The sequence below is a fragment of the Ascidiella aspersa genome, chromosome 8 (assembly GCF_963924565.1).
Source record: "Ascidiella aspersa chromosome 8, kaAscAspe10.2, whole genome shotgun sequence".
Lineage (NCBI taxonomy): Eukaryota > Metazoa > Chordata > Ascidiacea > Phlebobranchia > Ascidiidae > Ascidiella > Ascidiella aspersa.
In genome coordinates, this window is record NC_139454.1 from 12,780,834 (window position 1) to 12,796,193 (window position 15,360).

The window sequence follows — 15,360 nt, forward strand, 5'->3', positions numbered from 1 at the left end:
CTTAAAACGCGAAAAACAAATTATGAATGTTTTGTTGATACTGGCATAAGCTAATTATGCCATTTATCTTCAGCTATATCTAAAATATAACATATGGGTTGGGCAACAAATACACAAGTGGAACGCACAATATAAGACCTAAAAAGCAACAAATGTCTAAACTCTAAAGCTAAAAATCTATCAAATCATAGTATTACGACCAACAACATAATAGAGCCAAATACGCAATAATATCCAGTACAGCATAAGATCGAAATCGTCTAAATAAGATCCATCTGCCGGAATACCGGTACCTCATAAATTCATCCGAATATGGCCTAAACGGCCAAAATAACGCCCGAAACTGTAGGAAGAGGGTATTGGACGATTGGGGGCCGTCGGTCTGGCATCGGCCGTTTTGTTGATGACGTTTGGACGTGTTTCTCAAACTTTTTTTACCCGAATATTAAGTGTAGTATGACGACTAAGGTTCGGCGACCCAATAGTGTTTTCTTGTAAGCGAACTAAACAATTAATAGCTTCATGTAAGCCAATGGTCTTCAACCTTTTTAATAAGCGACCCCTATTAAAAAAATGAATTCAGAAATTACATTGCGATCCCATATTTTCAGATAAGTACACAAATATTTTAAATAATGCTGAAACTATAAGTAACACTAAAAAATATGCGTGAACTATACAAATTCCAGATAACTGTTGCTATGTGCACCAAAATGAATTATTTTAGAAAGTTTTATTTAAATTGATTTTGAATTTAGCACACGAACGAACACAAAAATTTCAATTTGTTTTCAATAGTAAATTGCGTTTAGTGTGGTGGTTGCGCCTGCGTAGAATTAACCAGTTTCTGGAAACCCGGCTCCACTTTGCATAAGCCTTTTTGCCAATCTCTACTACTTGCAAGCGATTTACGATGTTTCGTTCTTAATATTCTCATTAACCGGAATTTTGGTAAACAAAGCCACGTAACGAAAGAGTAGTTAACTCACAAAATTGGACAGAGTTGGGTAAGTTCAAAGTCAAAAGTATATACTCATTTGTTGAAATCTTTGTAAGAGTTAAAACACCTATTTTTATGTAGAATAAACACAAGCTTATTTTTTGCATGTAGTCAGTCACGTTTATTAGTTTGACGTCATTGTAAAGAAAACAAAATAAATAAATCGCATTAAAACAGCAGAAATTTGGTGAAATATGGCGACCCCGGAAAAATTTTAGGCGACCCATTCGGGGTCGCGACCCACAGGTTGGAGACCACTGATGTAAGCGAACAAAAACTAGGCATTGGCATAAATAATTTCGAATTTTAATAACTATACATTATTTGTATTGCTTCCTAAATTTTCTTAATACATTCTCAATTTAGTACATGTGAATGATGACTCCAGTCAGCGACTCAACCAAATCAAACAGAGACCCAATTTTGGGTCGCGACCCATAGGTTGAGAAGCACTGTCCTAGTCTTACCGGCGCCGTCAGGGCGCCGCTGTTTTGGCACCGGATTTTTAGTCCTGTTTGGGGTTATTGGTGGGTAGGTGGTTCGGGGTAGAAAATAGGTGGTTGGGGGTAGATAAAAACTAGGGGGCGTGAAGGGTTCGCAAGGGGGCGAGAAGGAATCTCCTAGAAAAAATGATTTCATTTATTTAAAACTAGGTTTAGCTAACACGAGAATCCCTTTTATCTACTCTTTTAGTTGTGACTAATACATTTTATTCCAACCAACTAATCTATTCCACTCAGTGTTATTAGTCGTCTTGCTTTTTAATTTCTTGTATTTAGTTCCTGTGACGGGATAGGGAAGAATACTTATTCTGCGCCCTGCGTAGTGTAGTCAGGGGGAAATGCACCAGGCCATACTTTAAAACAATTTTCCAAAGGCGCCGTAGTACACACTATCGCATATGTGCTGTGTAATTTTTTTTCCTGGAATGGGAATGTAATGGCAAATTTACACCTAGCAATCTAAAGTCGCCTTAATACAATTCGTAATTGTGACATAACACACAACTTAAAACTTTCGTTTGGTGTGCCGTTTTTACTTTCAAGCCACTCTTTTCATTATTTGTAGGCCGACGACGTTCGATATCTGAGTCTTTCAAAACACGAATCAGGATGGGTTGAAGTTGCATAGTAGCGCACAAGTTTACTCGAGAACATTATATGCACGTTAGGTTATATCAAATTCAGTATGCGGCTCGCGCAATTTTATTTTTATTGTCGCGCCTGTTGTACTCTTTTTGTGAATTTAATTAACAAGGCATGACGTCTTGTGATCATTCACCCATGACAATATAGACTAAAATAGTAAACACTTGGAATTGGTCTTATAATAAAAGTGAAGGTTCGTTGGAACAAAAGAAGTTAGTTAAAAGAAAACAATAACTATATACCAAACGTAAATGTTCTGAAAAAACATGGGCGCTGGTCTAGAGTCACACCACAGTGTTGAAACAAATTAAAGCAATGCACATTATTTGGGTTAGGGTGTCGGTTAGTGTTTGGGTGAGGGTGGGTCAAGTATTATTATTTAATAATATTGCTTAACCTATACCCCAACCCAAAGGCTAACTCGCTCCCTAACCCAATTAATGTTTGTTGTGGTAGGATTTTAGACCAGCGCCAAAATATGTATTGGCTGGTCTGGTATATGTATTGGCTGACGCTGGTCTACAATCCTACTACAACAAACATTATTTGGGTTACAGTGCGGGTAGCGGTTTTGCTTTTGGATTTGGGTAGGTTAAGCAATATTATCAAATAATAATACTTGACTCATCCAAACACTAACGTGTGCTTTGCTTTAATAATTGTATCAACGCTGTGGTACAACTCTATACCAGGGCATAATTCCTTACTAGAAAAATAAAAATTTGGAGAATTAACATACATCCTTTGAATAAATAGTCCACCTGAAAACTTCTTAGGTTTCCCTTTGGGGATCAAAATAGTTAATTCAGTCAAAATAGCCAGAAAGGTGGAGCTTCTTGAGCTACTTGTGTCAAATTTAACTTTAAAAAATACTTAAGAAATAATTTTTAAAAACTTACTGTGAGTGTGCCTAGTCAAGCCTGTACGTTAATGTGCTGAAATCAAGTCTAAATCCATTTGGTATGGGCCATGCTTTCGAATTTTCAGTAAAGTTTATTATTAATTGTGTTAATTTTAGTAATACTGTTATTTCAGTCATGTAATTTTCAGCATTAACTTTTTTACCCCTATGCAATTCTAAACTGCATAAACATCTCACCAGGGTTATCCCAAATTTGCAATCTACATGCTGCTTTTAAAACATAAACAAAATATTTTTTTGGGTATAACGGCATTTCTTTTAAATTTCTTGCAAGTTTTTATTACATTGCCGAAAATAATAAAATATTAAAAATATATGTCCAATATTTTTAAATGCGTTTTCCGTTTGTACCCCAATGCACTTTCCTACACATTCTTAGTATATATCTGATTTCAAATCAGTGGACTGCTATTAGACCTGTCCTTACAGCTTCTTGAACTCTAGATAGAACTGTGGAACACTCTGTTATAGAAGAAAGTAGAGTATCAGATCCTTAGGATTACAATCTTGAGGTATTTAAATCCAATTTTACCATATATATTTATAGGCAATTTGAGCTGCTATAATTTCTTCGTTTTACTGGGAAGGCTGCACCAAATACATGATTTAGACCTGGCGCTACACAGCACCTAATGTGAGCACAAAATAAATAAAGACATATATATATATATATATGGTAAATTTTTTAAGATAAAAAAAAAAGATAAAAAAATCTATAACACTCAACGATACTAAGAATGGTCTAGTATATTTTTTAAATTAAAAAAAAATCTGAAAAATATTATTATTCCATAAAAATCACCTTGATCGGTCATGAAAAATATTATTAATAATAATCGACATCAGTGATGTTTAATAGAGAGTAATATTAGGTAGAGCAATCTATTTACACTGAGTATTATGTTCAAATACGTAAATACCATGCTAATTTATCTTACTTAGTATAAATGTATATCATTGAAATCACTATTTCCTTTTCAGTTACATTTTTTCTGCTTTAGTTTTAAGTTTTGAATCATGGGTTGGCAACATGTGACTGCGCTATACATGCAGTCCGCTTGATATTAAATGTTAAAAAATTTAATACAAATCCAAAAATTTTATTACTTTTGCGAATAAATCTAAAACAATTTTTTTTAATTTATTTGCTTCCTAATCATATTTTAAGTTTACTTTCCAGATTTTTTTATTTGATTTTGAACATAAAGATTTTTCAAATATATGTGATGTTTTCCTGGTTGAATTGAGCCTTACAGGAAATATTTTGAGTTTTTTTAAAATACATGGTTTAGTTTCAACATGGTTGTCCATTCACCAGATGAACAACATTCTCTCAACAAAGAGTTTGTTCGCTTTGTGGATTATTTTTTCAGTTGTGGCTTGTCAGAAACAGAAAAGCCCACGTTATATAAGCACACCGAGGAGCCTATTTCACCAGGTTAAATATTGAACCACATATTAAATACTTTATATATCATAGCAAATAGAGTGTGTTTTTTTTTACAATTAAAATTGTTCTTATTGTATGCACCCTCACAATAAAGGTATTTTAACATTTATAAAACGCTTTGGGCAGCAAAATACTATATGTAAGTAAGACAACTACTTAGTCAATCATCATATCAAGTAAAGTATAGGTATGACTTGAAATTGTTCATAAGGTTTTAAGTACCACATACTTGTGTAAAACTATATAATATTTCTTGATCGAGTTGATCAAGCATATTTGCATTTATTATGGCTAATTTACATACAGTTACTGTTGCAATTGTAATATACACATTACACAAGACAAACAACAATGATCCATGTTTATAATTTTAAACTGGCATCTTTCTCTAAAATTAGTACATTTTTACTGAATAAGCTTCAATTCTGGTTCTAATAGGGTTGTATTTTTCAAGATTTTTGCACACCAGTTCACTATGGATGTTCAGTATAGTTAGGTAAAGTACCATACTGAGGTAGTGTTTGTAGGATAGTAGGTTTTGAGTCTATTTTTTGTTTATTATACCTTTAGAGACCTACCTTGTGACAGTCCAATACGAACTTTTTAAAAATAAAGATGGGGCCACAAAGTGTTGATAACTCATGCAAGAGGGGCACTACCATTCAAGGTTGAGATCCATTGGTTTAAAAAAATTTAGGTCCGACTCCCAGGCCCACCCCAAATAGGGTGCAATTATAGTATTCCACTCATAAGGCTGTTATGCAACTCACTAACCCACTTAACTTTGGTCAAACATTTTCTCACTTAAGACCAGGGTTTTCTCACATATCTACCATATGTGCGGTTCCCATAAAATGTGTGCTACAAGTGCCAAAATGGGCCCATGTAAAACTTTTTTGTTAACTTATAGTCTTCTAGTGTCATAATTATAGAAAAAATGATATCAATTTTTTTAACCAATACTGAAATCGAATTTTTTGCACTATGTCTACCGATACCTGATATGCATATCCTTTGTTTACAAACCTATAAGTATGTATTTAGAGTATTTTGTTACATTGTACCATGCATCTTCCTATTCATATAAAAACTACACTTTATTATAAACCTATATACTGAACACAACCCAGACACTAAAAAAGTTGTGACGACTGGGGTAAAAAAAACAAGGGACTGCTTTGACAAGTGCAGTCTTATTTAGAAAAATTGAATCACAAACTAGGAGAAAATAAAGATAAAGACATTAATAATATGTTACAGTAAAATATATTTTTGTTGTACGTAGGGGTGGGTTTAAGCAGCGGCATATCCAATGGGGGGAAGGGATTGTGGGGGTTCAAACCCCCCTCTTTTTCATAAATGATACTATCGTTTTTTTGTCATTGTTTACATCACCATCTGAAGCAGTAATGTTTTTAATGTAATTAGGTCACGCCTCTGAAGCTAATGCGAAACCAAAATCAAACGCAAAACGCCTTTTTTTGTCTCTTGTTTGATCCACCATAAGCGCAGAATATTTCTTTCACCTTTCGGTATTCGTTTAGGTTGGCTGATTCGCAAGGGTGTATTTGACATTTTTCTTTTTTCTCTCTAAAAGCGCCGAAAAAATCTCTAAAAGCTGTCTGCGCTAATATCCGATGTTGGGATAAAGCAATGGAATATTTGTAACAAGCAGATTCTTTTAAAAAGTGGTCTAAATGGAAGTGTTCAAAGTCTCCTTTTTGATGTATTGTTAGTTGACATCCTTACTATCACTATTTTATGACCTCATTCATGTCTCTATTTTGTGACGTTATTATTTATTAACATCAGGTGGAAAATATGTGGACTAGACTGTGGTCTTTCATGGATTTTTTTTTATATATTTAAAAAAAAAGATATGTTCATTTTTTTTGCTTCCTCATTTCCGTTCCGTGATAAAAGTGATCAAGCAAAAAACAATAGAATGTTTTTTTTTACAAATTTTATATCTCCAATGGTCTCCTGAAGCCTACGCAACAGTATTTCCTCTATAAGTTGGCCATGTGTGAAAGTTCCCAAAAGTTTGTACATAAGCCGAAAAAAAATGTTGTTTACTGATTAGAAAAAAATGTGCTTAACAGGAGCACTGCTAGGTTCCTATTTATTCTAGATGCTCCATCTGAAAAAAAACCTCTTTTTATGTTAAAAACAAAGCACACACACATATATATATATATATAAATGTACACACCGACAGTGCGACCACGGCGTCCCGTGGTCTTGGTGTGCTGTCCACGCACGTGCAAGCCCCAGTAGTGGCAGAGACCGCGATGGGCGCGAATCTTCTTCATTCTTTCTATATATATATATATATATATATATATATATATATATGTTTATGTTTTTAAATTACTTGATATATACTACCTATAAACAAGGTTTAGGAATTTATAAAGCCTTAGGATCCATTTTTCTACTTTCAAACATCCCCACCGTTTACAAGTAAGACATCTATAAAGCAATTAATTTAAATTAAAATTTTAAACCCTGCTTTTTTGTATCATGACCCTGACTTAACCTGCTGTTTTATTTTTGTTTTGGCCAAGTTGATATTAGACAACGCTTAAGCTATCAGTTGTTAACTATTTACAAACTTACATTTTAATATTTTGTTAAAATCCTATACTACAAGCTTTTTGTTTTTAAACTTAACTAAGGCAAATATTTTAAGTTGCTTATTTTAAATTTTATTGTTTCTTTTAGATCCTTTACAAAAATGCCTTAATTCTTCTGTCCTTTTACATTTTCCAACAAACTTGGATGATAATCCCTGGAACTCTGCAGAGGTATATATTTTTTTTATTAGAGCTGATCAGTCTACAAAAAAGGTTACCTTTTTTTTAATCTGTCACCAGAAGCTAATATGAACATTGAATAAGTGGCAATGCTTGACAAGTAATAGTTGTCAATAGGGATGTATGATACTTGACATTGCATTGTGATGCATATACACTATATTTTGAATTTAAAGTATTGTAATGTGATTAGATTTAAAATGCTATTAATAATATGCTTCAACAAAAAAAATGATAAAATTAGAACATTCAATTTATTTTTTCAAGTATTACTTAAGAAGTTTCTTCACTATATATGGGCAAAAAAATTGTGTTTTTTTTTTTATGTAGTTATGCATTGCAGTTTATCTAACTGCTTTAAATGGCAGTTGTTTAGAATGTTAAACTTTGGAAGATTAGTTTTTATTACAAATACTTATAAATATGTTAGCCAATGTTTTTGCAATTAAAACGTTCGCTGCGGTTTTCGTTGTTTTCTTGTGTTGCGATTACCTTGAACTTTCTGTCATGCTAGCTGCCGCCAGAGGTTTGACGCCAAATTTCATTGCCTTTTTTTCTTCGCTTTAAGGAGTTCTTTCAAACAGTTTAATCGTTTGGACACCGGTGGGTCAAATCGCATTAAACACAAACTATATTGTAGCCAGTGCGATTTGACCCACCGGTGGGTCACATAATTTTAAGCAACTTTAGAGTAAAGCTTAACTATTTGCTTTTGTGATAGATCGTAGGTAATATATTGTGAGTAATTTCTGTTTTAATTGTTGCAAAATGAATTCTGCATCGTTTTATGGGGTTGCGGTTGTCGTATATTTTGTCAGGGGATATTTTTCAGGGCCTTATTTTTATGGGTGGTTCATAAGTTGGGTTATTATATAGAGAGTTATGTACCAGGTTAATTTTTTTTTATATTATATATTACACTTTGGTTATGTGTTTTACGTTTTTCAATATTTTTAAAATTTAGTTTTTTCAAACCCCCTCCAAAAATATGCTCCCCTAACACTTGGGCCCAAACAAGAAAATATACAATCTTCTTGATCATTTTTTATCTAAATTCTAAAGTACAACCAACAGTTTTCTAATAAATTAACTTTTTTATTAATTCGCCATAAAACCACCCGATTGTTGGGTTGTTCACCCCTAAAAAACAAACAAAGGAATCGTAATTTTATTTTTATGGTTTACTAGCGATTTGGTTTACATCAATAGCATATTGACGAACCTTACAAAAGGTATATGTATTGCTGGATATTACTATCGCTAGATAGGCGTAGAGAGCTTCAAATAACTTAACGGCACACTATTTCATAGCGAACAAATAGGACCCGCTCATAATTTTCAACCAATAAACCCAATTAACATAATAAATAAAAATTTTAAAGAAAAAAGCTGAATATGTTAAGTTTTAAAGTTTAACTACTATGAGTACCTGATTATAAACCGTCAAAACTATTTGAGGCGCAATTAACATCGCATTGCCATGAACGTGAAAAACACAGGAATTTTTGGTGGCCCACCACCGGTGGGTCGTATCGCAGTGAACGTGTTAATTGCTGTCACAATAGGGTATATTATAATTAATATCCGCCACAAAAAAAGTAATTATTGGAAAATATACTAAGATTAATTTATTAAAATAATATTAAAGAATATACTAAGATTTGATATTCTGGATTTGGTGTTCTAGATTTGAAACTTAACATTCTAGAATCCTCTGGGATTCTACATTTAACATCCCTAATAATTAGTATGTTTTATTATATTCAGTTTGTTTGTTTTGCTACAGTTATGGAAATTGTGCTTTCCTAAAGGATTGTCAGTATTTGTTGGTGATTGCTCTCCACGGCCACCTCATTGTCACTCATTTTTAATTACAAGAGAAGATGGAACAAGAACCTACGGACATATTTTATCTTGTTTTGAGCCATGTGTTAATGTTAAGTTACAGCAAGAGTTAAAAGGTACCATGATTGCAATTACCTTTTTAATTTTATATAATATTTGTTTTTGGTTTTAGCCAAATTGAGATTACACTCGCAGTTAACAAACAATTGTATTTGATATTACAGTCATTCAATATTTAGCAGACATATAAGATAAGTATACCAGGGCTTTGGAGCTGATGCCTGCAACCAAGCATTTTTGCTGAAGCCAAAGCCTGGGCCATTTTTTTTTCTGTAGCTTAGGCCATTTTATTATTTTTGCTGATCCAATTGCTCAAATAAAAACTACTAAGCAGTTCAGTGTGGCAAATTTAACACAATTTACCTTGTGCTGAAACATGTTAGAAAAAGTTACAGGTAAAAATTTGAAACTGGGGCAATTGGATGTGCGTTTGGTGGCTGCAGAGCTAATTGCCAGCTCCAGAGCTAGAGCCATTGGTTAAGTGGTTGATGCCTCTGGAGCCGGAGCCAATTATGTTTTACTGTGGCTTCCGGACCCTGAAAGCTACTATATATAATATAATATATATATAATTATATGTTAATTTTAATTAAATTGACATGCTAAAGTATTGGTTGTAGAGACATTAATTTGACCTTGCACAGGCGTAATATCCTTCTTTTATAACTATTTTTTTGACCTATAAAACAGTTCTAAGCCCCAAAATAAGGCAAAATTAAAACAACTTTATTTTATTACAGATTTATTGCTATTGGAAGTTAAGGATGTTGACATGATTTATGTGGAGAAAAGTTTTGGTTTTATCACCCAACTTGGCCTAATTAGGACTTGTGAAAAAATGTTGAATTTTCTTCATAAACTTTTTATATCTGAAGTTCCAGGCTCTTTAAGAACTACTGATCTTTCAATTGAAAGTTATTTGTATAACATTCTATATGAGGTAGTTGCATTATATTTTGTTATGAGAAACAAGTTCTTTGTCCATCTTTCCAATTAAATTTAGATATTCATTAAACAATTATTTATGGACACACTGTTTGCTATGAGTCACAATATAAATCAATGTGATTGCTGTTGATCTTATAATTTAAAAATCATGATATGCCTTATAATTTTGGCTTTATAGTTAGGCTAAATCGTCTTAAGGTTCATTGTTGTCATTATCATTGTTTATAAGAATAATATTTTGCATGTAATACTGACAGTTTTTAGGCACAACCAATTATATATATTTAGGGCAGCGGTTCTTAACCTATGGGTAATTACCCACATGTGGGTAATTTCAGGATAGCAGGTGGGTAATCAGCTGAAACAGAAGATTTAGAATTATGGTTGTAACAAACAATGTCACAGCTGTAAGTGGTTAAGTTCTTTATTACTTCCACTTTTTTGATGTTTTGAGTCCTTTTAATTTAAAACAACCAAACAAGGACAAGGATATTTTATCATTTTTACAATTGTTTCGTCATAGTAATCATTTTTGTGGCCGGTTTAACTTAGTTTATGTTTATGTGGCGTAATAGTAAGATTTTTCTTGTATTCGATAACGGCTGAGCTTAGCTATTTTTTCATAATCAGTTTGCTGTTAGTGTTTATTTTCGGAGGTATTCTTAGTGGAGTTGTTGAGAGTAGCATACAGTAGCTATAAGTGTGCATTTGAAGTTAGTGTTGAGACGAGAAAGCTATAATTTGTTGAATAACTCTGATTTATATTTTTAGTAAGGTAAAATAGCACAATGGATAAAATTAGATTTTGGGTAATGGGCCTTGATCTTGACAGAAATGGGTAATAGGGGAAAAAAGGTTAAGAACCCCTGACTTAGGGGAATGGCAATGTCTTATAGTGGTTAGTTTGGTTATTGTATGATAATGTCTACTGTCCACCTCCTTATATTAATATGTTTTTTGTATTTTATACAACCAGTTTCTAGTTGAAGAGATTCATATATAGTGGGTGAGATATGTGCATTTGCATGCATATGATAGGTAGACTTTGGTTCATTAGTGTTTTTCAATTACAACTCATTTCATTTTGGTATATTACAAATTTAGCGATTTTAAGGGGTCATACAGGGTTGTGATAAATATCCAAACTGTAAAAAATAAATATCCAAACTGTAAAAAATAAATATCCAAACTGATTTTGCTAGAAGTTTTTTTGGCAAATAACTTCCCCACTAATATATATTGACATCATAGTATGCATATTGACACCATATTATGCATGTAAATAAATTTATATGTATATTTTTCATCCCTATTTGGAAAAAAAATTAATTTATACTAAACATTGTCCTTCTAAGACTTTCTTAGTTTTTTTGACAGCAGCATTGGTTAATAAGATTTATGATCTTTTCTTTTTTTATTACTTTATCCATGCTGTTTACCAAATAGAGTGAAAAAATATTCTATGACAGTTCATACTTTTATTTATGATATGATCCTTCGATTGTTTTAACAGTTCAAAAATTTTATCAGGTTCCAGTTCTGTCGCCAGGCTTAAGTATAAAGATCTCCTGTTTTGGCCATGATGACCCTGTTATAGTTCAACAACCAGACCTTTCTGAACTTCCGTTGCTTGATGTGAGGTTGACACAAGTAGTTAATCTTGTAGGAGGTGCCAAGAACCTCATAAACCTACTCACCTCTTTGCTTTTGGAACATCAAATTCTACTAGTATCTGAAGGTGTGTTATTTTTGTTTAACTTGTCAACATAATAATTATGAGTTTTTGCACTTTACTCAATGTATGCTGGGAAAAATATTAAAATAATGCAAAAGCCTTTTTCTGTTTTTTGTTTGCAGATAGTCAACGAATGATGACAGTTGCAGAAGGGGTTACATCACTTTTGTTTCCATTTCAGTGGCAACACACACATGTATCAGTATTGTCCTATGACGTTGCCACACACTTTTTTGACGCCCCAGTTCCATACATTATTGGAGTCCTAGCAAACAATGCTGAAAAGGCATTAATTAAACAAGCAGTTGAGGTATTATAAACACTATAGTTTTTTTTAAACAACATGGTGATGGGCTATTTTTGAAACATTTTAAACAGATAAATATGGTTAGTTTTAATGCATGATACAGCTTTGTTTTTATTGCAATAAAAAACCCATATTGTGTCTCAAAACATGGTTGACGATTTGAATTATAAACTGATAGTTAGTGTATATTGGCATACATCACCATTTCTAAACCTGTTTACCAAAGGAGCCACAAAGTTTGAATTGTATATTTGTAATTCTGAATTCGCTTTGGCTCTGTTTGGGTTAATATTTTATATGTGAAACTAAACTCCAGATATACAAGGTGTAGAAATAGTTCCAATTTGTGTTGTGGTACAACAATACTTTAAAGCCTATGTATTGTGTGGTAGTTATTGTTACAGAAATCGTAAAGACATTATAGTATGTTGTGAAATATTTTAAATTATTAAAATGCCTTCTATTGTTTTATTCCACTTAAACACTTTATGTCAACATAAATTACAAGTTTAGACATGGAACTGATAAATCCATGTACAAAAGTGGTTTAAAAGATAACAATTTAAAAGTATATATCATAGAGAAAAAACATGTAAAGTTTACTGGTGTACTTTAAATGTAAACCGCTTCTCAAAGAAAGCAAAAACTTCTATCTCCTATATTAAAATTTTTATATACAAATCATTTTAACTACAACATACATTGTGATTACCAGTCTAAGCCATAGCAGACTAACCGAATCTGTCAATCAATGATGCAAGCAAGGCACGCTAGAAAAACAGCTAAATTTAGCAAGCATTGGCGTATGGTTGTTTCTCCACTAGTACCTTGCTGAACCTGTGTAGCTCATTTGGAAGAGCGATGATCCTGGTATGGCTGTAGGTCGTGAGTTTAAACCTCACTGCAGGCTAGTTGTTTTTCTAGTCTGCCTTGCTTGCATCATTGATCTAAAGATCCAGTTAATCTGCGAAGGCCTACGGAATACGGACCTACCGTGTACTATGATTTGTTAAGCATTTATCGTTGGTAAAATCGACTTTAAAACCGCTAGATCAAAGTTGTTGAACTTATATGTGTATGGATCTTTCATTGTGACTATTTTTTTTTGATGTGCTTTACTTTGTCAGGTTACTATTTTGTTAAGTTGTTTTTCTAAGTAAAATTTTGAATTTGTATTTAATTTCCTAATACCTAAAATATACTAACATGAAATTTAGTCCATTGTTTGTATTACTTTTAAATTTACTGACACCAAGGTATACTTTTTAAGAACGATGTACAAAAAAACATTTTGATTCCCAATGTAACAATGTTTTAAACCATTTTAAATTTTTTACATTATTTTGTTTCAGGTCAATCAGTGCTATGTGGATTTGGATAATGCTGTTGTAGAAAGTCCAGAAGATCAACCAAGTTTTCCGAATCATTTTGACATTGTCCATCAGATAGATTACTTTTTGGAAGAACTACAGAATGAGGTATGGTTTCTTTGCTAGTGTTCTGTTTGTCTGTGCCAAGAGGTATTTTTAAATTTGCCTTTTTATAATTTCAAAGGTATTATTTTGTGATTGGTATTTTAAATAAGTTTTTAGTCTAACCTGTGCTGATATCATTGTCTGTTGTTTGTTTAAAATATATTGGGTATTTTTAAATGTCATAGAGAAAAAAGATACATCATTTATTTACCTTACAACAAACTAATATGATATTACCCTGTTTCATTAAATTTTGTTTCTTATAACTAGGGCGTTTATTTTTTAAACCAGAAAAAACACAAGTCAAAAATTTTGTTAAAAATCATAGAGTACTGGTTTGATGCTTATGTTTAGCTCACACTTTGTTCATGCTTTAGATTAGTTGTTCTTAAAGATTCCAACCTGTGGCACATGAAAAAAATGACAAACACATTTCTGGCACTATTTTTTAAAACCATACATTGTAACATAATATTCCTAAATAAACTGCAAGGTAGGTGGTAAATGCCTTCAAATTTTCGGTTATCTCATTGACGGTATACATTGAAATCTTGCATGCTGATTGCTGGCTACATGTCTATTGTCTATATATGTTTTCAAAAATAACAAAATACCAAAATAACAAAAAGTTTTTAGCAATGGCCTTTATTAGGCTGACAGAATCTTTCCATTTTGGGCCAAAAGGTTTTTTTTAGGCACAACCCTAAAGTTAATTGCTGTATTCGCCTAAAAAATGTATAAATACCATGTTTAGGCAAAAATCAAGGTTTTTAGTAATCCAAGCATTGCACCGAATGCGCGAAATCTTTTGTGACATTAGCAATTAAATAGCATTCTTGAATTGCCACAGTGCGAGTCAGACATGTTTTTTTGAGGCTGCTGTTTTCAGATTATAGAAATACTCAGATTACAAGTTAAAGCAAACAATCTTAGCAAGATTCCTGTAGCAAGAAACTTATCCATGCATTAATAGTCATTATAGATAATGTAACTGTCAAAAATATGAAAAAAAATTAACTTCAGTTACTAAAGACAGTGCAAAAGAACCAAAATTGTGTGACTTGTTCAAACTGATGCAATCAATGGACAGAGGCTTGACCTTAATCTAAAACGACCTTCAAGAATGTGTTGTCCAAACCAAAACAAGCCTCGAGATTGCACACCACAACGTTGACGAGCTCAAAGGCAAAGTAAGTCAGTTACAGTCCATAACTAAAACTGCTCAATGCCAAAGCAGCAAACATTGCATCTGCGAAGAGCTGCATTCCAAAGAATACAACTTACTGTTTCATAGTATTGATAAAACTAATTCATACGAACCACAAAATGAAACTAAAATGGTTGTCACATTATTTTTTTTCGTGTATCACCCTCTGTTCTTGCTAACATTCATCTTAGCAATGTTCATCGCCTGCCAAGCAGATACTGTCGCTACAGAAGAAAACTCGGTAAAAACAGTCCTTTTGTTGTAAAGTTGATCAAAATAAAAGACAAAAAAGATAAAGTTGATCAAAACAAAAAACAATGTGCTTTTCGCTTTAACTTTTATCAGAATGGCACAATAAAATAAATTCCCAACAATTGTGTATTGTGTAATGTTCCAACATATTCAGCATGTTCAAATACATGTGTGGAAACAAGCAAAAGTTTTTTT

The 15,360-nt window shown here is 32.5% G+C and overlaps 1 protein-coding gene across 2 annotated transcripts in view; it reads left to right on the forward strand.

Annotated features, from left to right (window-relative positions):
- Positions 1–3,914: 3,914 nt before the first annotated feature.
- LOC146136200 (DENN domain-containing protein 5B-like) overlaps positions 3,915–15,360 on the forward strand; it is a 31,352-nt gene continuing 19,906 nt past the window's right edge. Inside the window, exons 1-7 of one of the 2 annotated variants that reach the window (XM_083395119.1) lie at positions 3,915–4,508; positions 7,245–7,327; positions 9,123–9,297; positions 9,982–10,181; positions 11,720–11,927; positions 12,047–12,234; positions 13,584–13,709. In XM_083395119.1, coding sequence (XP_083251245.1) covers positions 4,370–4,508; positions 7,245–7,327; positions 9,123–9,297; positions 9,982–10,181; positions 11,720–11,927; positions 12,047–12,234; positions 13,584–13,709 — 1,119 coding nt within the window. In that variant the 5' untranslated portion in view covers positions 3,915–4,369. The remainder of the gene's footprint in view (positions 4,509–7,244; positions 7,328–9,122; positions 9,298–9,981; positions 10,182–11,719; positions 11,928–12,046; positions 12,235–13,583; positions 13,710–15,360) is intronic. The other variant, XM_083395118.1, reaches the window with a different exon arrangement.